The sequence below is a fragment of the Trachypithecus francoisi genome, unplaced genomic scaffold (genome assembly GCF_009764315.1).
Source record: "Trachypithecus francoisi isolate TF-2019V2 unplaced genomic scaffold, Tfra_2.0 Lachesis_group12, whole genome shotgun sequence".
NCBI lineage: Eukaryota > Metazoa > Chordata > Mammalia > Primates > Cercopithecidae > Trachypithecus > Trachypithecus francoisi.
Genome location: NW_022681457.1, coordinates 39229974 through 39257642, shown reverse-complemented (window position 1 = coordinate 39257642; position 27669 = coordinate 39229974). Strand labels below are relative to the sequence as shown.

The window sequence follows — 27669 nt, the reverse complement described above, 5'->3', positions numbered from 1 at the left end:
GTTGTTGAGGATTTTCACATCTGCACTTATAAAGATATTGGTCTGTAGTTTTCTTTTTTTGTAATGTCTTTGTCTAGTGTTGGTATATAGAGGATAGTTCATAGAATGAGTTAGAAAATATTCCCTCTGCTTCTGTCTTCTGATAGAGAATTGGTATGATTTCTTCCTTAAATGTTTGGTAAAATTCACCAGTGAACCTAGAGCCTTTCTGTTTTCAGAGATTATTAGTTATTGATTCAATTTATTTAATAATATATACCTATGCAGACAGTTTGTTCCTTCTTGTATGAGTTTTGGCTGTGTCTTTCAAAGAAGGCCCATTCCATATCAAATTCTTGGGCATAGCATTGTTAATAATATTTCTTTATTACCCCTTTCATGTCCATGAGATCTGTAGTGATTTCTCATCTTCTATTTCTGATAATAATTTGTGTTTCTCTATTTTTTCTTTGGTTAGCCTGGCTAGAGGCTCATTGATTTTATGGCTCTTTTCAAAGATCCAGCTTTTGGTTTTGTTGGTTTTCTGTTTTGATTTTGTATTTAAAATTTCATTGATTTCTGCTTTAATTTTTATTAGTTTTTTTCTTTGGCTTACTTTGGACTTCTTTTTCTAGTTTTCTACAGTGGAGACTTTTATTAATTTTAATTTTTCTTTTATTCTAATACACAAATTCAATGTATATACAAATACATGTATTCAATTGTATAAATTTCCCCATTATCACTGCTTTTGGTGCACCTCACAAATTTTGTTAAATTTTCATTTTCATTTAGTTCAAAATATTTTAACATTTCTCTGGAAGTTTTTTATTTGACCCAAGTGTTATTTAGAAATGTGTTGTTTAATCACCAGGTATTTGAGGATTTTCTGTCTTTCTGTTATTGAATACTAGCTTAATTTGACTGTGGTCTGAGAGCAGACACTGTATGATTTATATTCTTTTAAACTTGTTAAGGTATGTTTTATGACCCAGAATGTAGTCTTGGTGAATATTCCATGTGAGCTTGAGAAGAACGTGTATTCTGTTGTTGTTAGATAAAGCAGTCTATAGATGTCAGTTATATCCAGGTGACTGGTGGTGTTTAATCATGCCACTGCACTTCAACCTGGGCAACAGAGCAAAACTCTGTCTCTAAAAAATAAAATAAAATATTCCTGGTCTGATAATCCCACATTCCTGCCATATATGACTGGTTCTGATGCTTAGTCAGTCTATTCAAATAATGTTTTTTCCTTTTGACATACCTTGTAATTTTTCCTTGACAGATGGACATGATATACTGAATAAAAGGAACTATAGTAAATAACCTTTAGTAATGCTGTGATAAAGTATGGGGCCGGGGAATTGTTCTACAGTCCTATAATTAGGTCTCAGTTTTTTGGTGAGTCCGTGGCCCTGGACTGTGAACTTCGACAGTGCTTCTCGATACTTCTTCTCCCTTTGGGTGGGACAGGATGGCTAGAGAGGGCTAGAGTTGGATTTTCTCTTGCTCTAGGAATGTTATGCCCTGGTAAAATAGTTTCTTCTGAGGGTAGGCCCTGTTAAGAAGAACAGAATGCTTTAGCATATTTCAAAATGTTTTTCTTTCTTTTTTTTTCTCCTCCCACTGCCAGAAGACTGAGGGGAATTTTTTCAGATATTCACTGTGAGGACCTGGCAAAGCTCCTGGAGGTAAAACTTACAGAAGTGTGGGGTCCCATGACTGGATCTCTCTGGGATTTTTAACTCTCATATTGTCCACACTGAACCTCCAGCTGTTGTCACTGTTCAGTGTTTCCAGCCCTGGTACAGGCTTCCACAGACGTTTTTGCTTGTGGGTTTCTGTTTGAGTAAGTTGTGATTCTCTGATTGTCTTTCCAATCTTTGGTGCAATGGTTTGTCCTATAACCTCACTTCTCTGACAGATCTAAGAGTGATTGTTTATTTTTCAGTTGTTCAGCTTTTTACTGGTTGTTAGGATAGAGCAGCAACTTCTAAGTGCCTCACATGCCGGTCCAGAAATCAGAAGTGCTCAGACAACTGGCATTCACTTAGTTGAAGAAGTGGTGGCCTCTGTCAGCTATAGAAGGCTATCTTGAAAAGTTCAGTCATATTTGAAGGAGGGAGGGTAGGGAACTCACATTTATGCAGCATTTGTTCTGTACAAGGTACCCTGCACTCCCTACCTCTGACAACAGTACTTCTTTTTTTTTCTGAGATGGAGTCTCACTGTCTCCCAGGCTGGAGTGCAGTGGCATGATCTCAGCTCACTGCAAGCTCCGCCTCCCGGGTTCACACCATTCTCCTGCCTCAGCCTCCTGAGTAGCTGGGACTACAGACCCCTCCACCACGCCCGGCTAATTTTTTTGTTTTTGTTTTGTATTTTTAGTGGAGACAGGGTTTCACCATGTTAGTCAGGATGGTCTCGATCTCCTGGCCTCATGATCCACCCACCTTGGCCTCCCAAAGTGCTGGGATTACAGGCGTGAGCCACTGCGCCCAGTCAACGGTACTTCTAAGTGGGATTGTCACCACCATTTTCTCGAAGGGAAAATTGAGGCTCAAAAGGGGCTCAGTAAGATAAAAACATCACACATTAAGTAGAAGAACTGGAATTCATGTTCTTGGCTTTAAACAAATGGGCATTTATTAAGCGTATGCCATACGCCAGGCTCCATGGCAGGCACTGAGGATACAGAGAGCAGAACAGAGTACCTGAAATGCAAGGTAACATTACAACACAGAGTATCACGGGCCCCCTGAGAAGGTGAACCAATCCTGTGACAAGAGAAGTGTTTCCCAGAGGGGAAGCTTGGTCCAGAAGTTGAATGAGTAGAGGTCACATGGGACAGAAGCAATAGGGTTGGGGAAGCTTCCATATAGAGAAAAGGGACTGTGCAAACATGATCCATTCGAGGGAACTGAGAAAGGCTTTGTGTGGCTGGAGCAGTCAGTGTGTTTTGATAACTGGCAATGGATGAATTTGGAGAAAAATGTAGGGGTCATATTCAGATTTGAAAGTTTCTATGAATCTTCTAAGAGATTCCAGTTTAATTCTGAAATCGATGAAGAGCCAAGGAAAGTTTTAAGCCATGGAATGCCATGATTGTGTGTGCTTTCAGGAAGATAATTTGATGGGTGAGCAGACTGAGGGAAGGAGACTGGTTAGGAGGCCCTATGGTCCCAGGGAGGAAGGCTGAGGGTGTGAACCAAAGCACAGGCAGTGGAGTGGGAGCAGCAACTCCTGCAGAGGAGAACTGAGTAGCTTCTGATCAAACTGATGTAGGAAGAGAGAGAAAGGAAGGAGGCTAGGAAGACGCCCTTGTGTCTGGCTTGGGCAGCTGGAGAAAGGTGGTATCATTCACAGAAATAGGAAGAACAGAAGGGAGAACAGATTTTGTGGGGGAAGATGGTGAGCATGGTTTTGGACATGTTGAATTCAAGACGCACATGGGAAATCCAACTGGTGTTACTTAGTAGTCAGACATATGCAACAGGAGCTCACCAGGAAGCTCTAAGTGAAGTCAAAATCATGGCTGTGACTGAGCCTCTCATAGGAGAACATGTGCAGTTAGGAGAGAAGGGGCCATGGTCAGTATGCTGGCGAGTGTCCACAGTTAAATAATGGACTGATGGAGAGGAGTTCAGCAAGGAAACCAAGAATGAATGAAGTAAGAACTAAGAGGGAGGGATCACATGGAGGCAGGTGCTGCAGCCTGTGGTTAGGAGAAGAAGCATTGTGGCTGAGACTGGCTTGGTGCTCACCAAGCCCATCTCTCCCTTCCTGGGCACATAAATAAGCTCCATTTCTCAGCCTCTTTGCATCTAGGTAGAGCCAGTGACTAGGGTTGCTACTGAATGTGAGATGAGGTAATGTGTAATTAAATGCAGGTGCACCTTCCTCAAGTTCTTCTCCTTCCCATCCATTATCCCTTTGGAGGTCACATGTAAAAGGAACTCTGGAAGGAAGTTCTCAGATTTTGAGTTTTATTAATTATAACAGCACAAACTAGCCTATCTTTCCTGCTCTTGGCTCTGGAGTCACACAGCTGGATTTGAATCCTAGCTCTACCTTTTGAATCCTGGCTTTACCTCTTGTCAACTGTGTGACTTTGGGTAAACTGCTTTTTTTATTTTTATTTTTTATTTTATTTTATTTTTTTGAGACGGAGTCTCGCTCTGTCGCCCAGGCTGGAGTGCAGTGGCGCGATCTGGGCTCACTGCAAGCTCCGCCTCTCGGGTTCATGCCATTCTCCTGCCTCAGCCTCCCGAGTAGCTGGGACTACAGGCGCCCGCCACCTCGCCCGCTAGTTTTTTGTATTCTTTTGAGTAGAGACGGGGTTTCACCGTGTTAGCCAGGATGGTCTCGATCTCCTGACCTCGTGATCCGCCCGTCTCGGCCTCCCAAAGTGCTGGGATTACAGGCTTGAGCCACCGCGCCCGGCCGGGTAAACTTCTCAATTTCTTTGTGCCTCAGATTCCTCATCAGTAAAACTGGGATAATAATAATATAGTTGTCTGAGGAAAAAATGAGGTAATAAATATGAAGCACACAGACCAGTATTAAAAGCTCTAGAAATGTTAAAAGTTAATGGAAAGAATGTCAGGAATGGGGGAATAGTTCACGACAGGAGTCAAATGCACCCTGCTGCCTATTCTTATACGGCCTTTCAGCAAGAATGAATTTTACATTTTTAAATGGTCAAAATAAATTACATGAAAATTATATGGAATTTGAATTTCAGTATCCACAAATAAAGTTTTACTGCAACCAAGCCACATTCATTTACATATTGTTATGGCTGCTTTTGCTCAACGATGGCAGAGTTTGAGTAGATGCAACAGATACCATATGGGCCCACAAAGCCTAAAATATTTACATTATCTGGTCCTTTACAGAAGAAGTGTGGTGATCCCTAGTATACAGTGTCAAATACAGCGAAGGTCAAGAAAGATAACTAAAAACGGTTAACTGGAATTGGCAAAAGATTACTAGCGAGCTTGTTAACGGCTTTATTGGAGTGGGGAAAGTGGAGAATAGATTTTGGTGCCAGGTAAATCAAAGTTTGATTCCTGACTCTACAACTTACTAGCTTTATGGTCTTGGGAAGTCAACTAACTTTTGTGAGCTTCAATTTCCTTGGCAGTAAATTAGGGATTAACAGAGCTTACTTCCTGAGTTATTGTAAGGATCAGCAATAATGCATGTAAACCATAAAACACCTTCCTGGTTTACAGTAGGTGCTAAATAAATGCAAGCTTTTGTTTCATTTAATCTGCTGCAAACAAAATTGTCATTCCTTTATAGGAATTGCATTTTTACTTTTTAATTTTTTAAAAGAATTTTTTTTTTTCTGAGCTTTCCAGCAAAAACTAGAAAGCCTGCTAGACAAATTCTAAGAGAGCTGTAACACTATATTTTCACTTTTAATATTTTAGTTTTCTCTTCCATCTTCTGCTGGTTTATGTCATATTTTAAGTCATTGCTCAAATCTCACCTCTTTAATGAGGGCATACCATTTAATACAGGCCATCCTGATTAATGCAGTAATCTGTTCCTCCCCCAGCATTCCTAACCCCCTTGCCCTGTTCTACTTTCTTTTCTCATAGAGTTTATCACCTCTGACATTCTAGAAAACTGACTGATTTACTATGTTTATTGTTTACTCTCTGTCTTCCCCACTCTGATGTTAACTCCTTGCTTGTTTTACGTAATTATATTCTAAGTGCCTAAATTGAAACTGTTACACAGTCGGTGTCCAATTAATACTTGTTGAATGACTAAATGAAAAAAGAATAGATGAGGATTTAAAAAAATCCAGCTCAGGACTGGATATGTTCCTTCCATCTTGGGACTGGGACTCGTCTTACTCATCTCTGTACAATTCTCAACTATTATCTGTTAAAATATAACCTTGGATCCATCCCCTCCATTCTCTCGTTCTGGAATTCCTTTTAGAATATGTTGAACCAATCATTTTATCCTCAATGTCTCCTAAGTTCTTTCTCATATTTGACAACTATTTAGCTCTGTGTTTTATTCTATGGCAATTTCCTCTATTCTATCATTAAGTCCCTTTTTAGCGGCATCTAGTCTACTATTCAACTGTTAATTGAATTTCTATTTCAATGACAATATTTTTGTATGTGCCTATAATGCCTGTTTCTTCCCTTTTTCTTTCTTCTTTTCCATTTGTTCATGTATTTGTTTCATGGCTTCTAATCTTCCCTTTCAATATTTTGGATATCCTTATACTGTGATTTCTTTTAGATTTTTCTGTTCTTTCTAGTTCTTGGGGGTGTGAAGTCTTCCATTTCTTTAACTAGCTGACTTCCTTGTTGTGGATCATTTCTTTGTGCAGTCTGTAATTTTAGATTGTAAGTGGTTGTTTTGCATTAGCCTCTGCTGGGGTCTCATGGATCTGCAACTGAAAAGGCTCCCAACACATATCATTGAATGGCCTGTCTTTGGAGGCTAGGATGCAAGGCAGTACATTGTGGCAGAGGCAGTACAACCTCTTTCTTTTGTAAATTGCCTAGTCTTGGGTATGCTAGAGAATGTGCCCTAAATTCACATCCCTACTGTGAAACTATTTATATAACCTTGGGTAAATTACTCTTCTAGTCCCTATTTTTTCATCTGTGATATAGAGATAATAATTCCTACTTTCTAGAGATGTTGTGAAGAATTGGTGAGTTAATATAAGAAACTCAGCACAACGTTTTGCATGTAGTAAGTGCTTAATAGATGTTAAAAATTACTATAAACATGTGTAGCTATTATAGCACTTGCCAACATCATCTCCTTGCTTTGTGCTATAAGGAAAGAACTTTATACTCAAGAAAATAGCTTCTGAATATGTATATGAAATATACAGCCAGCCATTACATGGGGACATTGGCCAGATCTGTTTGCTTTACTTGTGATGAATATTAGTTAAAGATGGGAACAAAGCCTCCCCCAAGAACATGTTCACTTGGCTTTTAGCCATTGCTGAGGAGCACTGATGAGAGGCAGAAGAAAGTTTTGTACATTTTTCTTTTTTAAAAATAAAACCTAATTAGGGAGTTGGCTCATTTGCCAACTATTTTGGTTCATTAAAATATAGCAGCAGAGAGAGTTCTTCTGCTGAGAGGAAAATGACCCAGAAAAATGTCTTCAGTTTTATTCAAAGAGAAAATGTATTAAACTTATTGGCTATGCTTTCCTTGGTCATCATTCCCTTTCACAGGTTAGTGATATAATTTGGCTCTGTGTCCCCACCCAAATCTCATCTTGTAGCTCCCGTAATTCCCACAAGTTGTGGGAAGGAGCCAGTGGGAGATGACTGAATCATGGGGGTGAGTCTTTTCCATGCTGTTCTGATACTGAATGGGTCTCACAAGATCCGATGGTTTCAAAATCAGGAGTTTCCCTGCACAAGTTCTCCCGTTGCCTGCTGCCATCCATGTAAGATGTGACTTGCTCCTCCTTGCCTTCTGCCATGATTGTGAGGTCTCCCCAGTCATGTAGAACTGTGAGTTCTCCATTAAACCTCTTTCTTTTGTAAACTGCCCGGTCTCTGGTACGTCTTTATCAGCAGCTTGAAAATGGACTAATACAGTTAGCAATAAAATAGCAGAGCCCTGAACCTGTAGCTGATGCTCAGTAAATATTATTAGTTTATTAGTGGGAAGGGATAGAGATACAGGCAAATTCTTGGGCAAGAGAACCTCATTTCTATCCCATGTTAACTTTCGATGATAAACCTTTCTTTAATTCACTGTGTTTTGGATCTTTGGATAAGGGAATGTCAAAAAGCCAAACTTAGTGAATGAAAGCTGTAGACTACTGTAATTTATCATGTAATATGTTATCAGTTATCTGTATATATTTCACAAAATGGGTTTTTATAATTCAAATTTTCATAAAACATTTACAAAGGTTCAACTTAAAAACATTTAAATAAAGAACTATTTTTAGATTTTAATTACCTGATCTTCATAATCAGATCCTGTATCAATGATCTCTCCTGTGTCCAATATCATTGAAGGATCAAGGTCACTTGAACCTAAGATTAGGAAAGAAAAGATAAGTGGATGGAGGTTGTCATGTATGTTTCTAAAGCAAACCGTCTCTTACTAGGTTTCCATATTTTCCTATGTTACATTAAATTTACAAACATTTCTGGACTCTTCTCATCTGCCAGGTACAATGTTTTGCTGGAGACTGAAAATGCAGAGACTCTGGATACTGTCTGCATCCTTAAGAAGAAAATACTGTGAGGAAGAATAACTTATCAACAAGAGGTTATTACTAAAGGTTCAGCAACCCAAGAGAGTGAGCTACTAATTCTGACTAGTAGTAGAGATGATGGTGGAGTTAAGATTCTTCATCAGGTACTAATCTATGATCTTGAATTTTGACGGTAAATGCAGGTTGTCCAGGAGGGGGAGCAGTTTCAAGATTTGCAATAACAATGGAAGTAGAAGGAACACCATGAGCAAAGTACAGAGTGGGAGGAGAGTAAGGGGCTTCCAGAAACAGGAAGGGCTAAGTTTGCTTACTCCATGAAAACTTGAGTTTTTCCTCAAGCCTTCAGGTCATCTTAGTTGCTGAAGGTAAGAAAAATCAGGTTAACTTAATGTATGAATAGAGAGATTATTTCCGTTAGGTACTACAGGTTTCATTAAATCACTTACCCATTAATCCCCAAGGCTCAGACTTAAACTGGTAATTTTTACAGTGGGACTTCTGAAGCACAACTGATTCATCATTCTCATTTAATAACTCGTTCTTGCTGGGAAATATACATCATCTAACTATCCAGAAAGACTGAATTCAGTGCTGCCCATAAAATATTATATATCCTGTGAAAAAACATTGTTTTACTGTAAACTTGGCCTTGGCAAATAATTCTTAGTCAGAATATGCAATGAGTAATGCATAATGAATATAAATTTTTAAAAAATGTTAAGCATCTCATACACTTCTCAGATATAGACCTGTCCCCGATGTTGCTTTCATATTTTCTTTCAAAATGAGTTGGGGTATATCCTTACACAGTCTTTTCTCATCTCTTCTCTTTTTTCTCCCTTCTCTTCTCTCATCATTGTCCCTGCTGTCTACCAACTTGACAAAGTAATAGCCATTACCAAATTGATTAAGTTCTAAGCAGTAATGCCAGTGTTTACTGTGTTTATGTCTTTACATTTTTTAAAAGGATGAAGTTTTTCAAAATGGACATATTAAACCATCAAACCACTTTGGAGAAGTAATCATAGAGTTGCCACTAAGAGTTGCATAAGTGTGTTCAGAACAACGCTGGGTGATGCTAGTCACACTGTCAGCACAGCCCTTGCCAGACCACTGTTCATAAGGTGGTTGCTAGAATGGAGTTGGCAAGAATATCCACCATGCTGTTAACAGAGATCAGAAGGGACAGGTGGGAAGCTTTAATTTACGTACATATTTTGAAATTAGTGGGATTATATATAATTTTTCTATCTTTGAACTTTTGGTATTTTTTTCAAATAAAGAATTTTGCAAGATGTATCCTGGGGCCAAAATACTTGGCTGTCTTAAAGCCCAGTTTGAAGGTCAGTTTGCACTTATGTTGTGAGGCAGTAAGTATCAGAAAAAAAAAAAATATATATATATATATATATATATTTTCCATTATAAGATAACAGACATTTTAGAACTATCAGGTCGGTGCAAAAGAAATTGTGGTTTTTGCCATTACTTTCAACGTCTATTTCACAGAATCCCACTTCTCATTTTAGAAAAGAGGAAAATGAGATGCAGAGAAGTTACAAAACTTGGCCTACCTCATGTTGAAAGTGCCTGAGACCAAAGGCAGAGCCAGTAGCTCCTACTCTCTTTCTAACACACCATGCTGACTCCAAATTCTAAGCAGAGGCAATCAAAATGGGTTTATGGGTTTATACAGATCCCCCTTTTGCTATAGTGCTCTACAGGAAATGACCTGGAGGAGCATACTGTCAAGTCTGTGTGCTGAGAAGATGAGGAACAGTGAATAGTTGATGATGACGCAGGTCACAGGGTGGCTGTGGAAATGGAAGAATCAGAAGTGGAATTAAGGAGTCTCATTCAAGCTGGTAGCAATCAGTGCTGCCTTCTAGGTGGCTGCTATTGACAGCATCATTAAAGATAACACAAATTTTAGCTGGCTTTCATTACTTCCACACTATGATTATTATCTGCCACTGACTAGTGGAAGTGGTGATAGCTATTGGATTCAAATGATACCTTCGCTTCACCTGTATTTACAGTGATTCATGTGGAGTGAGTACTGTGATTTGAACGTGAAATCTTATTAAACATAGAGCTGCTTTTAGTACCTGCATCCTATTTATTTTATTTAATTAGAAACCATTCTTTCCGTTGTTTTCAAAAAGGACAACGTGAAGGGCTCTTAAACAACTCAGTTAACAGATATTACACGTGAATACTTGAAAACGGAGCAAGATAATTAGACAACTACCTTCAGCAATGGTAGAATGAAAAGACCTTTGTTTAAAAGAAAGCTTCATGCTTATAAGTAAGAAGAGATTGGATTTCCTAATCAAAAAAATTTTTTTCTTTTTTCGACGGAGTCTCGCTCTGTCGCAATAAAATGCTTTTTAACAGGAATTATATTGTATCATTAGGGATGAAATTTCTTGAAACATTGTTACTCCTGGCAACAGTATTAATATATCATAGGAGGCAACAGACAAAGGTTATCATTATCAGCTTGGATAATGATTGAATGGCTTTCATTTTCTTTTAGCCTTGGTTTCTGGGTTTGCTGGAAACAGGACCTTTAGTAACTGTCTGAGGTTTGACATACAAAATAGAGGGAAAATACAGACAAATGTACACATTATTGCCTTCTTTCATTGAATAATTTAACACATAAAACAACTGCAATGATCTCGTTACTCAAAAAAGACAGCAAAATTAGGATGTTATGAAAAAGTGATCATGTAGCTTTCATTTCCCCCTAGTTTGAATTTTTCAATTTCTTTTCAGATTTAAAAATATTCTTTCTATAGATGACAGAGAAAGGTATGAGCTGAAATACAGAACCCCAGAGGAAGCACCCAGGGCTACTAGTTTTAGAACGGCCTTTGGAAATATTATTTTCGAGTTGGCTCCTTAAATTTCAGTGGGAAGATGATATAAATTGACTTTAGAGGTATCAGAGGCTAACCATATGACTTTCTGGGACAACGTTTCATATGTTTTTCCTCCTAGTGGATCTTTAACTCCAAGTTGTAGGAAAATCCTCCTCCCACTTTGAGTACCCCATAAAGACACTCTTACAATTGCAGAGCTTCTTAAGCAGTGAAGGGTGTCTGTGAATAAAACTTCTCCAACCCTTAAACTGCACCCTCTGAGGAAAGCAGTTTCTCCCTTGTCCTGTCTCTTACAGGGTAGCTTACAGTTTAATTTTCGTTAACAGTTTCATTACAGTTTAATTTTAATGAAAATTAAACTGTAAGGGTTGTGTTTCATCTCTGAACCTAAGAACAAAACTTAGAAGGTACATGTGTTCAGTGCATATGTACCAAATGAGTAAAAAGGAAAGGACACATCCACTTTACCTTTGCAGTTCTTGCCCTCATTGATCCACACTACAAACATTAAAAGACTCCTATAAGTGCCTGACCTGCATTAAGCACTGAGAGTCCAGCTCGAATTCCACAGGCATGGAAAGGGTTCATTACAATGTGTAGGAAGAACACTGTATTTACTTGGGAAAATATCCTGATGGTATTTGGGACTAGAACTCTTTGAGGGATCTGGGTGTTGGTGGGCTGTCCTGGGTGAGAAGCGGAAGCGGGGAGTTTTTCAGTTACTCCAGGACAGGGTTGGGGCAGGGAGGAAGGCAGAGAGGGAGAAGACCGCAGACGTAGACTCAGGAAAAGGGGGAAAAGTTGTATTGTGTAAGATGTGGTTTCTTCCCATGAGCCCTCAAATCCACTGCAAAGACAGGAACTCATAAACAGCCTTTTCAATGTGAAAGCCACATACTTTGCACACAGAAACCATTTATTCTTCAGAACAATCCTCTGGGGTAGCTGCTATTATTATTCCATCTTTATAGATAAGGAGATGGAGGCCCAGAGCAGTTGAGTGACGCAGCCAGATGGCTTTGCTAGTAAGTGTTAGTGGAGGGCTCCATCGAGGGGGAGACACTGCAGACAGGCCTTGAAGAAGCCGACGATCAGAGCAATGGTAGTCTCTAAGAAAAGTCCTGGTACACCTGTGGGTCACAGCGTCCTATTCAAGGGCCTAATCTAGTCTGGGGTGGGGTCTGAGGAAGTCTCCTTGAGAAAAACACCACGTTTACCCTGAGGCACAAAATAGAATCTGGCCAGGTGCAGGATGGGGCTCTATGGGGTTGGGAGAGTGAAGGGATGCAAACTAGGAGAGGTGTTTTCTAAGCAGAGAGAAGAGCAGGTGGAAATTGCCTAAGGCAGGAAGGAACTTGAGGTATTCAGGGAACTGGGAGAAGCTGGTGCCAGTGACGTGGGGGAGGTGATGTTGTTGCAGTAACAGGACCACTGCAGGAAAGAAAAGGATTTGGGGCTTTCTTCTGTGCTAAAGGTACTGGTGACCAGCCTGTAGGAGTCATTGAAGGTTTTGTTTTGTTTTGTTTTTCAGAAAGGCAGAATGATTAGAGCTGCATTCTGTGAAGATCCCCATGGCAGCAGGAGATTCATGACAGATAGGGGAGGCCAGGGATGAGGAATGACAAAGCATTTGGTGACTGCGGTGGGAATAGAGACAAAGGTTTGGATTCCCAAGGTGCCCCCGCGGAATGATGATCAGTGTGGAGTGTGAGGGCAAGAACACTTCTGCCTGGCTCCCTGGAGAAAGGTCGAGGTGAGAGAAAGAGAATTGGATGCCATTCACAGGAGGCGATATGGGAGCTGTGGAGCAGCTGAGATTCTGCAGAAAGAGACTTGAGAGAGAAAAAAACAGTGGAGGGACCAAACCTGGAGGCTGACAATTCACAGAGCAGAGGCCATGGATATGACTTATTTATTGAGTGAGTCATCAACATATATAAGCCAGGAGATTTCACCATTGTTCCTTAACAGCGACAGTACCCTGGAGCTACACAGTATCTGCCTCCTGTAGGGGAGGCACCCTTTACTTCTAGTTTACTGCACTTTATTCACCAAGGGCTGTTTTAGAGGAAACAGGTTTATTCTAAGGCTGAAGCAGAAACCAGCTTTCAGGAGGTCTCAGGAGTGGAAGAGTTAGCGGGAGTTGAGGCTATAAGCACAGTCTTCTGTTTATGAGCTCTGAGGTACACAGAGGAGAAAGTAAACACCTGGAAACTGCCGCTAAGGCTCAGGCACTATGCACTTTACCAAGGGGACCTAAAGAGAACGTGGACACAGCACCTGTCCTCAGGCAGTTTCCTATTGGTACAAAAACCAGCACAGTTGCATCACCGCAGGGCACAAGGCTCTCTAGTGGAGAAACACCACACAGTGCTGGGTGTCCCAAAGAAGGGGCGGCTTAAATCAGCCACTCCATCCCACTGTATTAGCAAACTGAGGATATCTAGCAGTTAGATATTTGTCATTAGAAGTAGTCATTTCTTTTTTTTTTTTTTTTTAGACGGAGTCTCGCTCTGTTGCCCAGGCTGGAGTGCAGTGGCGCAACCTAGGCTCACTGCAAGCTCCGCCTCCCAGGTTCACGCCATTCTCCTGCTTCAGCCTCCCGAGTAGCTGGGACTACAGTCGTCTGCCACCGCGCCCGGCTAATTTTTGTGTGTGTGTGTTGTTAGTAGAGACGGGATTTCACCGTGGTCTCGATCTCCTGCCCTCGTGATCCACCCACCTCAGCCTCCCAAAGTGCTGGGATTACAGGTTTCTAAAGCATCATCTAAATAAAATATTAACTTGAAAAGCACAGGAGTCATAGTATTTTTCAGAACAGCCATAGTCATGTTCTCATAATCTTACATGATTCTCAATATTTCATCTTTCCTGCAATAGGCCAACTTTTTATAAATCTCATCAGAAAGTTAGGCAGATGAGTTTACATCAGTTACCTGTGTTCTGTGGGTCTGCCCAGAAAGATTACCACCTTACTCTTGTAATTCTGTCTCTCTTTGAAGCTACCCTTAGGTGGCTTCAACTAGTGATTTTTTTTTTTTTTTTTTTTTTTTTTTGAGGCGGAGTCTCGCTCTGTCGCCCGGACTGGAGTGCAGTGGCCAGATTTCAGCTCACTGCAAGCTCCGCCTCCCGGGTTTCCGCCATTCTCCTGCCTCAGCCTCCGAGTAGCTGGGACTACAGGCGCCCGCCACCTCGCCCGGCTAGTTTTTTTGTATTTTTAGTAGAGACGGGGTTTCACCGCATTAGCCAGGATGGTCTCGATCTCCTGACCTCGTGATCCGCCCGTCTCGGCCTCCCAAAGTGCTGCAACTAGTGATTTAAAATGTTAAGTGTTTTGCCTTTTTTCTTTACGGCCCCAAGCTTTTGGTCTTTACCCTTTGAGGTCATTACTCAGAAGAAAGAAGGTCAGGACTGAGACTAAGATTGGAGAGTCATCCACATGGAATTGATGTTGAAGCCACATGTGACAATGAGTTGACTCAGGGTCAGAGTACGGAAAGAATGAGAGGAGGGTCAGGACAGAACCATGAGTATTGCCTACATTAGGAAGTACGATTACTCTACATCAGTGTCCAAAGTCAAAGTTCCAGGCAAGAGCACTTAGGAAGAGAAGAGGTAGGGTCACATGGGAGCTGTGGGTTGGAATGGGAGTGGCTACCAGATCGGAGGGGATGCTTTATTCAGGCAATGAGGGAGAAACCTGTCATATGAGTTAGGGGGTCCTGGAGATACTGTAAATGTTAATTGTTGCACAAAGTATGGGTTAGGTTAGATATTTTTCTATTATAGTAACATAGGCCCTATGTTACATTGTGACTACCTGGTAATTTACATGTGCAATGACTGGAAGAAAAGCAGCAACCATAAGGAACAGATTTATAGCCCTTCCTCTCTACTTTGTTTTGTACTTTTATTTTTACACCAGAAAGTATGAGACTTGGTCATCCTTCAAACCTTGCAGCAGTTTGTTGAGCTTCATCCATTAATAGAAAGCCCCAGACATTTGGCAGGTGATCACGGCATACTGTTGTCTAAAGGACACAGTGACTTACCTGCTGCAGCCTCTTTGTTTGGAAATAACTTGTTGTCAACTGCCATGCTGATGTCATAGAACACCTCATCCTCATCACGGTCGGCATCAAACTGGGGGAAATCAGGACAGACAAGTTTGGAATGTGAGAATGCACAAATTAGTTAATTCAAAAATATAATGAGCATCCATCACACAACTGTATCTCTAATGAAGCAGAACAACAGGAATTAAAGCATTTGAGTCTTTAATCAGATATTTAGAGGGTTTTAAGCCCAGACCTCCTATCGAACAGAGAAGAGTATTAGGGAGTAAATGTACAGTCACTTATGGTTAAAAAAATGTGTAATGTTTTCTTAATTTATGGGGTACATTTGGAAAAAATAACTGAAATTTACCTTGTGGCTTTCTGACTTCATTTTTCTAATTTGAAAAACATGAAAATATATAGTTCTAAATAGTAAGAGGAAAGATGTTCTAACCTTATTGTTTAAAAACAAAACAAAACAAAACGAAACAAACAAACAAAAAAAACAAAGAGGCTGGGCGCAGTGACTCACCCCTGTAATCCTAGCACTTTGGGAGGCCGAGATGGACAGATTGCTTGAGGCCAGGAGTTTGAGACCAGCCTGGCCAACATGGCAAAACCCAATCTCGACTAAAAATACAAAAAAGTTAGCCAGGAATGGTAGCACATGCCTGTAGTCCTAGCTACTAGGGAGGCTGAGGCACGAGAATCACTTGAACCCGGGAGGCAGAGGTTGTAGTGAGCCAAGATGGCGCTGCTATACTCTAGCCTGGGGGACGGACTGAGACTCTGTCTCCAACAACAACAACAACAACAACGAAACCTCCAAACCAAATTTCAGATACTATACTAGATACAGTATTATAGATATAGTCTATGGATTCTACGGATTCAGATGTAACAAAAATTATAGATTTAAATATTTATTTTAGCATTCTCTAAAATTTACAAAATTTTAAATATTTTAAAATGACATAGTTATATTTATGAATTCTCTATTTTCTGAGTTTTTCAGTGGTTTGTTAACACATTTTTGTCTCTTCAGTTTTTAAAAATAGCTTTACTATGACAAAAGCAAGCAATGCAGAAAAGACTCCCTATTCAATAAATAGTGCTGGGATAACTGGCTAGCCATATGCAGAAGACTGAAGCTGAACTCCTTCCTTACACCATATACAAAAATGAACTCGAGATAGTTTGAAGACTTAGATGTAAAGCCCAAAACTATAAAATTCCTGGAAGACAACCTAGGCAATACTATCCTGGACATAGGAATGGGCAAAGATTTCATGACAAAGATACAAAAAGCAATAGCAACAACAGCAAAAATTGATAAGTGGGATCTAATTAAACTTGAGAGCTTCTGCACTGCTAAAGAAACTACCAACAGAGTAAACAGACAACCTACAGAACGGGAGAAAATATTTGCAAACTATGCATCTGACAAAGGTCTACTATCCAGCATCTTAAAAAGAAACTAACCAAATTTACAAGAGTAAAACAAATGCCCCTATTAAAAATTGGGCAAAGGACATGAACAGACACATCTCAAAAGAAGACATACATGCAGCCAGCAAGCAAATGAAAAAAAAGCTCAATATCACTGATCATTAGAGAAATGCAAATCAAAGCCACAATGAGATACCATCTCATACCAATCAGAATGACTATTATTAAAAAGTGAAAAAATAACAGATGGTAGTGAGGTTGTGTTGGTGGGAGTGTAAATTAGTTCAACCATTGTGGAAAGCAGTACAGCAATTCCTTGCAGAATAAAAGCAAAACTACTATTTGACCCAGCAATCCCGTCGGTGTATACTCGGTGTATACCTGGAGGAGTATAAATCATTCTCCCATAAAGACACATGCACATGAATCTTCATTGCAGCACTATCCACAATAGCAAAGACATAGAATCAACCTAAATGCCCATCAATGACAGACTGGAAAATGGAAATGTGGTACATATACACCACGGAATACTATGCAGCCATAAAAAAGAATGAGGTCATGTCTTTTATGGGAACATGGATGGAACTGGAGGTCACTGTCCTTAGAAAACTAATGCAGGAACAGAAAACCAAATACCACATGTCCTCACTTGTAAGTGGGAGCTAAATGATAAGAACTTATGAACACAAAGAAGGAATCAATAGACACTGGGGTTTACTTGAGTGGGGAGAGTGGGAGGAGGCAGAGAAACAGAAAAGATAACTATCAGATACTGTGCTTAATACCTGGGTGATGAAATAATAAGTATAACAAACCTCCTTGACATCTGTTTACCTATGTAACAAACCTTTACATGTGCCCCCAAACCAAAAATAAAAAGAAAAAAGAAAAAAATAAATAACGTGACAAACAAAAATGAAATAGCTTTACTGAGTTCTGAGTGATATACAGTTAACTGCACATATTTAAAGTATGCAGATTATAAGTTTTAAAAATTGACAAGTGGGATCTAATTAAACTAAAGAGCTTTTGCAGAGCAAAATAAACTACCAACAGAGTAAACAGACAACCTACAGAATGAGAGAAAATATTCACAAACTACACATCCAACAAAACCCGCCTCGGCCTCCCAAAGTGCTGGAATTACAGGCGTGAGCCACCGCGCCCGGCCCAAAGGTCTAATATCCAGAATTTATAAGAAACTTAAACAATTCAACAAGCAAAAAACAAACAACCCTATTAAAAAGTGGGCAAAAGACATAAACACTTCTCAAAAAAAGACTTGAAAAAATGCTCCACATCATTAATCATCAGATAAATGCAAATCAAAACCACAATGAGATACCATCTCATACCAGTCAGAAGGCTATTATTAAAAGAGACAAAAAAAGATAGATGCTGCAGAGGCTGCAGAGAAAAGGAAATGTTTTTACTATTGGTGGGAATACAAATTAGTTCAGCCACTGTGGAATGCAGTTTGGAGATTTCTCAAAGAACTTAAAACAGGTTCTTTGAACATTTGACCCAGGAATTCCATTACTGGGTATATATCCAAAGAAAATAAATCATTCTACTAAAAAGACAAATGCACTCATATGTTCATTACAGCACTATTCACAATAGCAAAGACGTGGAATCAGCCTGGGTCCCCAGCAATGGTGTACTGGATAAAGAAAATGTGGTACATATATATCATAGAATAAGACACAGCCATAAAAAAGAATGAAATCATGTCCTTTGCAGCAACATGGAAACATCTAGAAGCCATTATGCTAAGTGAATTAGCACAGGAGCAGAAAACCAAATACCACATGTTCTCACTTTTAAGTGGAAGCTAAACACTGTTTACACAGGGAGATAAAGACGAGAACAACAGACACTGGGGGCTGCTAGAGAGAAGAGGGAAGGAGGGGGACAAGGTTTGAAAAACTACCTATTGGGTACTGTGTTCACTACCTGGGTGATGGCATCAATCATACTCTAAACCTCAGCAGCATGCAACATACCCAGGTAACAAGTCTGCACAGGTACCCCCAAATCAAAATAAAAGTTGAAATTATATTTTTAAAAGACAAATTATAAGTTTTGACATGTGTATACACCCGTGAAACCATCATAAAAATAAAAATTGTTAACATACCATCACCCCCCAAAGACTCCTCTTGTCCCTTTGGAATCCCTTTTCCTTCTCTTCTCCCCAGGTAACCATTTATGTGCTTTCTGTAACTACAGATTATTTTGCATTTTCTAGATTTTACATAAAATGAATAATACAGTATGTAATTTTTTTTGTCTGCGTTCTTTCACTCAGCACTATTATTCTGAGATTCATCAATGTTGTTATATCCTTAGTTAATTCCTTTTCATTATTCATTAGTATTCCATTGTGTGGATATATTGTTAAGCCCAACCTGGATATCCTTCATCTCAGACTTTGTAGTTTTCAACTCTAAATATTTGATTTGAGCCTTTAAAAAAAATTTTCCATGTCTCCATTTAAGCTTTTGAACATCTGAAGTATACTTACAGTTACTTTTAATGTCTTTCTCTGTTAATTCTAACATTTGTGTCAGTTCTGAGTCAGTTTCGGTTGATTTTTTTTACCTCATTATGGGGTATATTCTCCTGTTTCTTTGCATGCCTGCTAATTTTTTCGGGATGCCAGACATTTACAATTTGACCTTGTTGGATGCTGGATATTTTTGTATTTCTATAAATATTCTTAAGCTTTGTTCTGGAATGTAGTTTAGTTACTTGGAAACAGTTTCATCTTTCAGGTCTTGCTTTTAAGATTTGTTAGGTTGGATCAGAGCAGTGTTTAGTTTAGGGCTAATTATTCCCCACTGTTGAGCAAAGCCTCTCCCCAATGTTTTGTGAATTATAAAGTTTTCCAGTCTGTCTGAAGGACACTGGCACTACTCCAAGCCTGGTGTGAGCACCAGGTACTGTTTCCTCTAATCCTTTCGGATGTTTTTTTTTTTCTCAGCATCAGGCAATTTCCTCATGTGCATGCAGAAGAGCTAGGATTTGAACTTGGGATGACTGACATTTTTCTATCCTACCAGGTGGCATATGATCAATATAGTAAGACAAAGGCAGCCGTTCTACTCCAGTAAGTATTAACACAGCCCTTCTGTCTAAAAGCAAGGGGAGAAAACCAGGCAATCATTACGACAGACACAAGGTGGCCACTGAATAACTGACTGGGCCCTCTGCATATTTCCAGAGTTATCTGTGCATCTCTCTCATCTCTGATATTTTTTTCCTGCAACTCTAGCCACCTCGATTTCTTGGACTCTCAGCTCCACCTCCTCAACTCCTGGAGTCCACCAGCCTCCAAAGGGTTTCCTTTTTCCTGCACTGTGGCCTGGAAACACCTCCAGGCTCTGAAGCAATCACAGGGCTCACTGCATTTGTTTCCCTTCTACCAGGGACCACTTCATTGCTTGATGTCCAGTGTCTTGAAAACTGTTTTCTTAAATAGGTTTTCTTCTGTTTATTTTTTTGACTGTTTCATGTGGAAAAGAAAAATCTAGTCTTTTCTATTCCAACTTGGTGAGAGGGGGAAGCCTCAACCCTTTAGCTTTTATTCTTATTTATTATTATCTTGAAGATATTTCAGATTATTTAAGTAAGTTATTCCTTTATATTTTCCTACTGAACTATTTCATTATTTGGGAAAAGCTAGTGAGGGAAAAGCTAAGTTAGAAAGTTATTTCCCTACCTCCCTTTGTACTGTTAAAGCACGTCTGTATAATGCTTCAAAGTGCTTTCACTATGTCACATCAACCCCTGGGAAAGGTGAGGCAGACAGTGTTATTTCTACTGTATTTTTTTTTCCCAGAGGTTGCTAATTTCTTTATTTTTTTCTTAAATAAAATCAACGAATGTCCATTATAAAAGCTTTAAATCCACAGTAGGGTAAAAATAGAATGTTTGGGAACTCTTTGCACTTCCCTCATTTAGTTCTACTCCACAGAATTAACGGTGGTTAATATTTTCCTGTTTATCCTTTCAGAACTCCATGTGATCGGTGAGAATGGTGTTATATAAAACATCTCAGCCAGGCACAGTGGCTCACGCCCGCAGTCCCAGCACTCTGGGAGGCCAAGGTGGAAAGATCGCTTGAGGGCAGGAGTTCGAGACCAGTCTGGGCAACAGAGTGAGACCCCATCTCTTATGTCTTTCCTTATGCTTTTCCTTGGACATTTCTTTATTGTATTTCTTCCTCTTTTTACAAAACCTTTGACTTATCTGTTTCTATGTAATGCCAAAATCAAATGAGAGTGCTAGGCTCTCTTGTATTGTGGGGTACTTGTTTAATTTAAACTTTGCCTGGAGAGTGTCCATGAGGGATTTGCTGACTAGTCTTTTCTTGAGCTATTGTTCCTCATTTTCCCTTTTCCTTTCTTTTTCCTGTTCATCTTCCAGCTCCTTTTCCATGTCCTCTCCTTTTTCTCCTCTCTTTTCACCTGCTTCTCCTCCTCCTTCTATTTCTGCTTTCCCTTTCGTTCATATTCACTGTAATTTCTATTTGATTGCTCTGGATTTTGATCCCAAGGCATAGCTGGTTGTTTCTATATAACAAGGTCTGTGGAATAAAATCAAGCCCAACTTTTTAATTATGTGAAGTTATCACCATCTTCCAGCCATTGCTGATTTAGGCCCATGATTGTCTTGCTTTGGGTCTTCTCTCTTAGAGGCTCTGTCTTATCTTTATTTATTTTTTGAGATGGAGTCTCATTCACTCTGCTGCCCAGGCTGGAGTGCAGTGGTACCATCTCAGCTGGCTGCAACCTCTGCCTCCCAGGTTCAAGCAATTCTCCTGCATCAGCCTCCCGAGTAGCTGGGATTACAGGCACGTGCCACCACACCTGGCTAATTTTTGTAATTTTAGTAGAGATGGGGTTTCACCATGCTGGTCAGGCTGGTCTTGAACTCCGGCCTTAAGTGATCCACCTGCCTTGGCCTCCCAAAGTGTGGGGTTACAGGTGTGAGCCACCATGCCCGGCCTGTTTGATTTTTAGAAATAAAAAAATTATCAGCACCAGATGGTTTTACCTGAGCAAAGTCTTGAATTATCAGGGGCTTCTGAAATATCAGGCGCTCTCTCCGCCTTGAAAAACTTTCTTCTCACACTTCTGGACAGAAATCCTTTCCTGGATTTCCTTCTAAGTCAATGGCTGCTCCTTCAAAGCTTTCTTTATTGCTCTTCTTTCCCCTACCGCTCTCTGACCCTCCTTATTTCTACTTTATAGGTGAGGAAATATTTACCCAGAGATTTTATGACCTTCTCAAGTCATACAGCTAATAAGCAGAAGAGTGAGGACTTGAACTTGGGATGACTGACACCTTCCTCCTACCACATAGCATACGATCATTACAGTCAGACAAATACAGCCAGTCTGCTCCAGTATGTGTTAACACTGCCCTCCTGTCTAAAAGCAAGGGGGAGAAAAGCAGGGAGTGTTAGGGAGGGGTGGCCACAAAGGTACAATGAGTGCCATCTCAATGCACTGCTTTTCACATCCACATATGCTGGCTGTTTGTCTTTTCCGATATCTGTTAGTTATCATCAGTCTGGGGCAATATCTACTAAGAGGCGGCCAGGCGCGGTGGCTCATGCCTGTAATCTCAGCACTTTGGGAGGCCGAGACGGGCAGATCACAAGGTCAGGAGATGGAGACCATCCTGGCTAACATGGTGAAACCTCATCTCTACTAAAAATACAAAATATTAGCCAGGCGTGGTGGAGGGCGCCTATAGTCCCAGCTACTTGGGAGGCTGAGGCAGGAGAATGGCGTGAACCCGGGAGGCGGAGTTTGCAGTGAGCCGAGATTGCGCCACTGCACTCCAGCCTGGGCGACAGAGCGAGATGCCATCTCAAAAAAAAAAAAAAAAAAAAATCTACTAAGAGGGGTTTCGTTTCTCTCTTTCCTTGACCTTCTGAGGGATGGGCAGCAGCATTGTCATTTTATAAATTAAAGATTTATGTTTTAGCCTGAGTTCCCTAGAAAAAGGAAACTAAGGCAAAATCTCCAAGTTAACATTTTAACGGCATGTGGGCGTTGAGCGTGAAGTGGAAAAGAGGAGTGAGGCAAAGAAGGAGGGCAATGTGATGAGCTGCACCCCAACTTCATAAGAAAACACAGCCAGCAACACAGTCTTTAGAAAGGCTACATGGAGCTTTCTCAGGCCAGTCTGGTAGGGGGAGGGAGTGAGGGAACTTCAGCTGCTGGCTCTTGCCCATCTCCTGTCTTTCACCACTCTAAGTTTTCCTATGGGGAGTTGGGTCCCCCCACTTCTTGGTTGCGCTGTCCAGTCTCTCTGGGCAGCCACTGGGAAGCCAGGGCTCAGGGAGCAGCACAGCCCCTGAATCTAGAAGTGCTGAAAGGAGCCAGCGCCGTTGTTAAGTCTGGTCTGTTGGGGCTAGGTACTGGCTCTGCAGGAGATCCCACAACAGTGAGAATGATGAGGCCCAGTCCTTAACCTTGAAGACGCTTGCTGGGGCCATCACCAAGGTTAGGATATGCGGTGACAGCCAGGGCAGGGACAGACAAGGGTCTCCATTCAAGAAGCAACTGAGGCCAAGGGGGCACATGAGGCCAAGTGAGCCATGGGAGGTTTGTAAACCGGGCTCAGACAGCTGAAAGCACAGCTGGTGCTTGACTGGAGTTTCTGCTCTCCCGTGTAGCAGCTGTCTGACTTTGAGCAACTTATTTCTTAGCATCTATACAATAGTGGTGATAATATCCACCTCAAGGAATTGTTGTGAGGACTACAGAGATGGTCTATTTAACAGCCCAGCATAAAGCCTGACACAAATTGTCACTTTCATTTCTCTCTTTGAGACCCTAGGGCTGAGAGACCATGTGCCATATATTTTTGATTGCTTCTGTAACGTACACGCATATGATCTCTCCCTCTCTCAAACACATACACATTTTTTTTTTAAACTTGGGGATGCAGAGTGAGGAATATAAGAAACTTTGAGACTTTCTAGGTGATCTTATATCCTCCGACTAATTTGAACAAGAATATTTTTATTTCCAGCGTAGATTAAAATGGTTAATTGTCCAATTCAAGAGGCAAAGGTAAAGCACAATTCATGAAATAATTTAACACGTATTTGTTGAATAAGTACTATGTACTAGCTGTTCACGTGTAGATTCTTCAACTGACCACTTAAGCTTTGGACATACAAACACAGAGCCACGAGGAATGAAGGCAACATTCATATAGTCAACTCAGCTACGGGATGGCGCAGATGCTGCTGACATCAACTTACTCTCATGTCAGGACCACAGAATTAACTCAGGTTTCATTTTCCACAGCATTTCACTTCTACAACTCCAGAGTGGCCTGGGACTTTTCTTTTTATTCTTTTAGCCAATATGGCACTGAACCCTGAGGAGCATTCTGATTGAATATTATCATAATTGCCACTTAATTGGCAAAGATTTTTACCAAATGATGACATTTAGTTTTGGAGCGGTAGTGTGTACGGGGAAGGAAGAACTGGCTTTTAGATCATCAAACTTTTTTTCTCACTTGTTTTTCAAAAACAACATATGTTGATAGTTAACAACCAGGAGCGATCCGCACTCCCCCAAGGAAACGTGGCAATGGCTGGAGACATTTTTGGTTGTCACACTTGCAGGGGGGTCGGGGGGCTACTTGCCAGGGATGCTGCTAACTACCCTACAGTACCCAGGACAGCCGTCCTCACAGCAAAGATTTATCCCATCTCATAAAAAGTCAGTAGTGAAAAAATTGTGACGCCCTAATATGTATATTAGGTATTCTTGGCTTTAGGATTTTTTTTTTTTTTTTTTGAGACGGAGTCTCGCTCTGTCGCCCAGACTGGAGTGCAGTGGCCAGATCTCAGCTCACTGCAAGCTCCGCCTCCCGGGTTTGCGCCATTCTCCTGCCTCAGCCTCCCGAGTAGCTGGGACTACAGGCGCCCGCCACCTAGCCTGGCTAGTTTTTTGTATTTTTTAGTAGAGACAGGGTTTCACCATGTTAGCCAGGATGGTCTCGATCTCCTGACCTTGTGATCCACCCGTCTCGGCCTCCCAAAGTGCTGGGATTACAGGCTTGAGCCACCGCGCCCGGCCGGCTTTAGGATTTTTAAACAGTGTTTTGAAATTCAAATAGCGATGCTTTATTTATTTATTTTTTTAAAGAACAAGAACTTAGGATGCTAACTTCAAAATACAAAGGGTAGCAGGAGTGACAGTGTTGCAGCGGTAGCATAGGTAGAGTGATGAGTTTCTAGGAATAAAAATTTATTTACATCTCATGGGTCAGAAAAGGATCCAGGGAGATATAATTGCAGGACAACAGACCAGATGATGTCTAAAGTTGTTCACAGCTCTGATATTCTGTGATTAGATGGATGCTATGTTTTACGTAATTGTTATTTAATGTCTAGAAATCTTAAGAAAATCCTTTTCTTATTCCTAAGGACAGAATTTTCAGAGGATGTGGTCTGCATAATCTGTTTTATGTCATTTAATGTAAGAGGGCTAGAGAAGTCAATTGGAAATTTCAAAATGAAATACTCACCAAATTCCCTAGTTCATTCACAACACACGTTTTAATTTGAATAACAAATGCAGCGACAACTTTCAAAAGTCTACAAAATATATCTAGATTAGGAAACGGAATTATAGCAGAGGGAGGAGAATTATGCACCATCTGAGGAAAAAACTACAATCATGATTTGCATTTTTAATGGCAGAAATGAGTTTTTGTTTTTATTTTCTTTTGGCTCTGATTTTCAGACTGCAATTGGCTGCCCTAATCTTCTCCATAGAGATAGGGCTTGCCACATAATGAGCAATGTTGTCTATGAAACACCCTAAATGGACTAAAAAAGGATGGTGCCAGTTCAATCTTTCCTCTGAGATTCTGCTTTTGATTAAACTTAGGTCTGTCTCCCATTTTTTTTTCCCTCTCCTTCTTGATGGGGAAATAAATTGGCTGTTTTGTTTCAGTGTTATATATCCCATAAGTGTCATTCTCTAAGAACCAAATGAGCTTCTTGAAATTTTTACTTCTCCCTTGTTTCATGCAAGAGATTTCAATTAAGCAGGCTTTCCACCAATGGCATTTCTTGTTTGTTACTGGAGCTCCTTCAACATGCAAATAACTGGCCCTTCAAAATTTCTTTTACATGTTTGGAGATGTCCCTCCAAAAGATTGATTGATGGATGTTCTCTTTGTAATGGCTTTGTTTTTCTTCAACTAAAAATTGAACATTGCACTAAAAGAGTAATAAACTTTAAAAACTCATGGTGCCTGGAGTGAAGTTATCAGCAATGGAGTAACGACCATTGAAACTACTTTGCAGAACCATATTTCTAAAGCTTCATAATTAACTACAAAATTTGAAAGAGAAACGCCTAAGTGGATGTGGTGAGTGAGATAGATGGGAACAATTCTCTGAGAAAGTCGAGTCAGTCCCATGTTTTGATGAGAATTCCTGTGGTACAGCTCTGCTGAACCAAGCCCTGTGGAACATACTATTTTTTCTTTTTTTTTAACAGGATGAAAGAAGAACAAATCATGAAAGAAGACATCTATTAAAAACAGACATGATTGGTATGCAAAGGGATGAGTACAGAACGCTTGAAGGCTGTGTATATCTGAGTAAAAGACTTATTTTCTCAGCTTTCTGTACAGAATCTTTATTTCACTGGATATAGGCAGCACCCAGAGAAATTTATTGGGAAAAAGTCAACACAATAAAGACATACCAGAGAAAATTGTTGATATTTATGAACTGTTTTATGAAAAAATTCTCCTTGAACTTGAAGCTTAACAATGTAATAGTGACTTTGATTTATTCTGCTACAGAAACCTAGAAGAGAAGGCTAACTTAAGATAACTTTGATTATTCTTACTACATTAGCTCAGAGAATATTTTTTGGAATCTTCATCAGCACTCAACAACAACAGGAGCACCAAGTGACGCCATTTATTGAACAACTACTATGTGCCATGCACTGCATTAGAGGTTTTCTTTATACATTTTTTTTATCAATTATATCATTTGGATTTTATATGGATTTATTTGATTCCTACAATAACATTATAAAACATTATCTCCATTTTAAATTTTCAAAAACTGAGCTTCAAAGAGATTAAATAACTCGTCCAGGTTGTGTAACTACATTGCAGAGCCGGGATCCAAATCCACATCTGTCTGCATCGGACAGATGCGGGTGCCAAGGCTGGCAGGATCAGATCTTAGCTGGGCACTTGCAGAACAAAGCAGGGCTTTTGGAAGTAGTCTTAGGATGGATTCCCAAGAATCCCCAGAAACCGTGCCAAGCCAGGTCCAGATGCAATATACTGAAATATTCTTTATCATATTCCCCATTTGGGGACCTTAGTAGGTGATTCTGTTTCTCTGCATGATGCATGTACCTTGCTCGGTGGCTGTGGTTGTTGGCGGAAGAACTTTCCTGCAGACTGGCCAGGAAATCAGAAGGAGCAAGGGCAGGCAAAGTTGACTGCAAGAGGCAGACGACTTCCCAACTCCTATGGGTCTCTGTGGTTTGGTAGCTTAAAGCTACAGGGAAACTGGCTACTGCCCAGCAATCCTCTTTGTCTATTGTTGACTCTAGTTGCACCCCACAGCAGCCTTCTAAAACCTCTTTGCAAATAACCCTGCCTTTTAGTTTGTTGAGAGGATTGAGGTCATCTATCATGGATTCTGTTTTTCTCCTCTCATTACTATTCGGTCTCCCTCAGAAATCAAAGGAAGAGTGGGCCTAGCTCCCTTCCAAGAGCCTCTGTGAGATGGCAGAATGGATGTCTGACACAGGCCATGTCTGGTCTGGCACTTCCTAAAGAAGCTGCTTTGGTTCTGTCCCAGAGTTCCAGCCACCAGCACCCACACACATAGGCCCGGCTTAGCTGCCCCTCTCCCACAGCCCAATGAGGGCTTTGACCCCGTAGCCCCTTTGACTAAGAGAAAGCATTCCAGACTCCTTTCCCAGAGCCCCTTGATCTGGTTGTCTAATTAGGATAGTGGATTCAAAGCT

The 27669-nt window shown here is 40.4% G+C and overlaps 1 protein-coding gene, 1 non-coding gene and 1 pseudogene across 4 annotated transcripts in view; all 3 read right to left on the bottom strand.

Moving 5' to 3' along the window:
• AK5 (adenylate kinase 5) overlaps positions 1–27669 on the bottom strand; it is a 304302-nt gene that overhangs the window by 148310 nt on the left and 128323 nt on the right. For all 3 annotated transcript variants that reach the window (XM_033225352.1, XM_033225353.1, XM_033225354.1), the window contains exons 7-8: positions 15158–15248; positions 7956–8032 (exon numbers count right to left, since the gene is read on the bottom strand). In XM_033225352.1, coding sequence (XP_033081243.1) covers positions 7956–8032; positions 15158–15248 — 168 coding nt within the window. The remainder of the gene's footprint in view (positions 1–7955; positions 8033–15157; positions 15249–27669) is intronic.
• Positions 5336–5397, bottom strand: LOC117094022. Its single transcript, XR_004441356.1, has one exon. It is a non-coding gene; the product is annotated as a U7 small nuclear RNA (small nuclear RNA).
• On the bottom strand, positions 20746–27333 carry LOC117091321 (annotated as a pseudogene).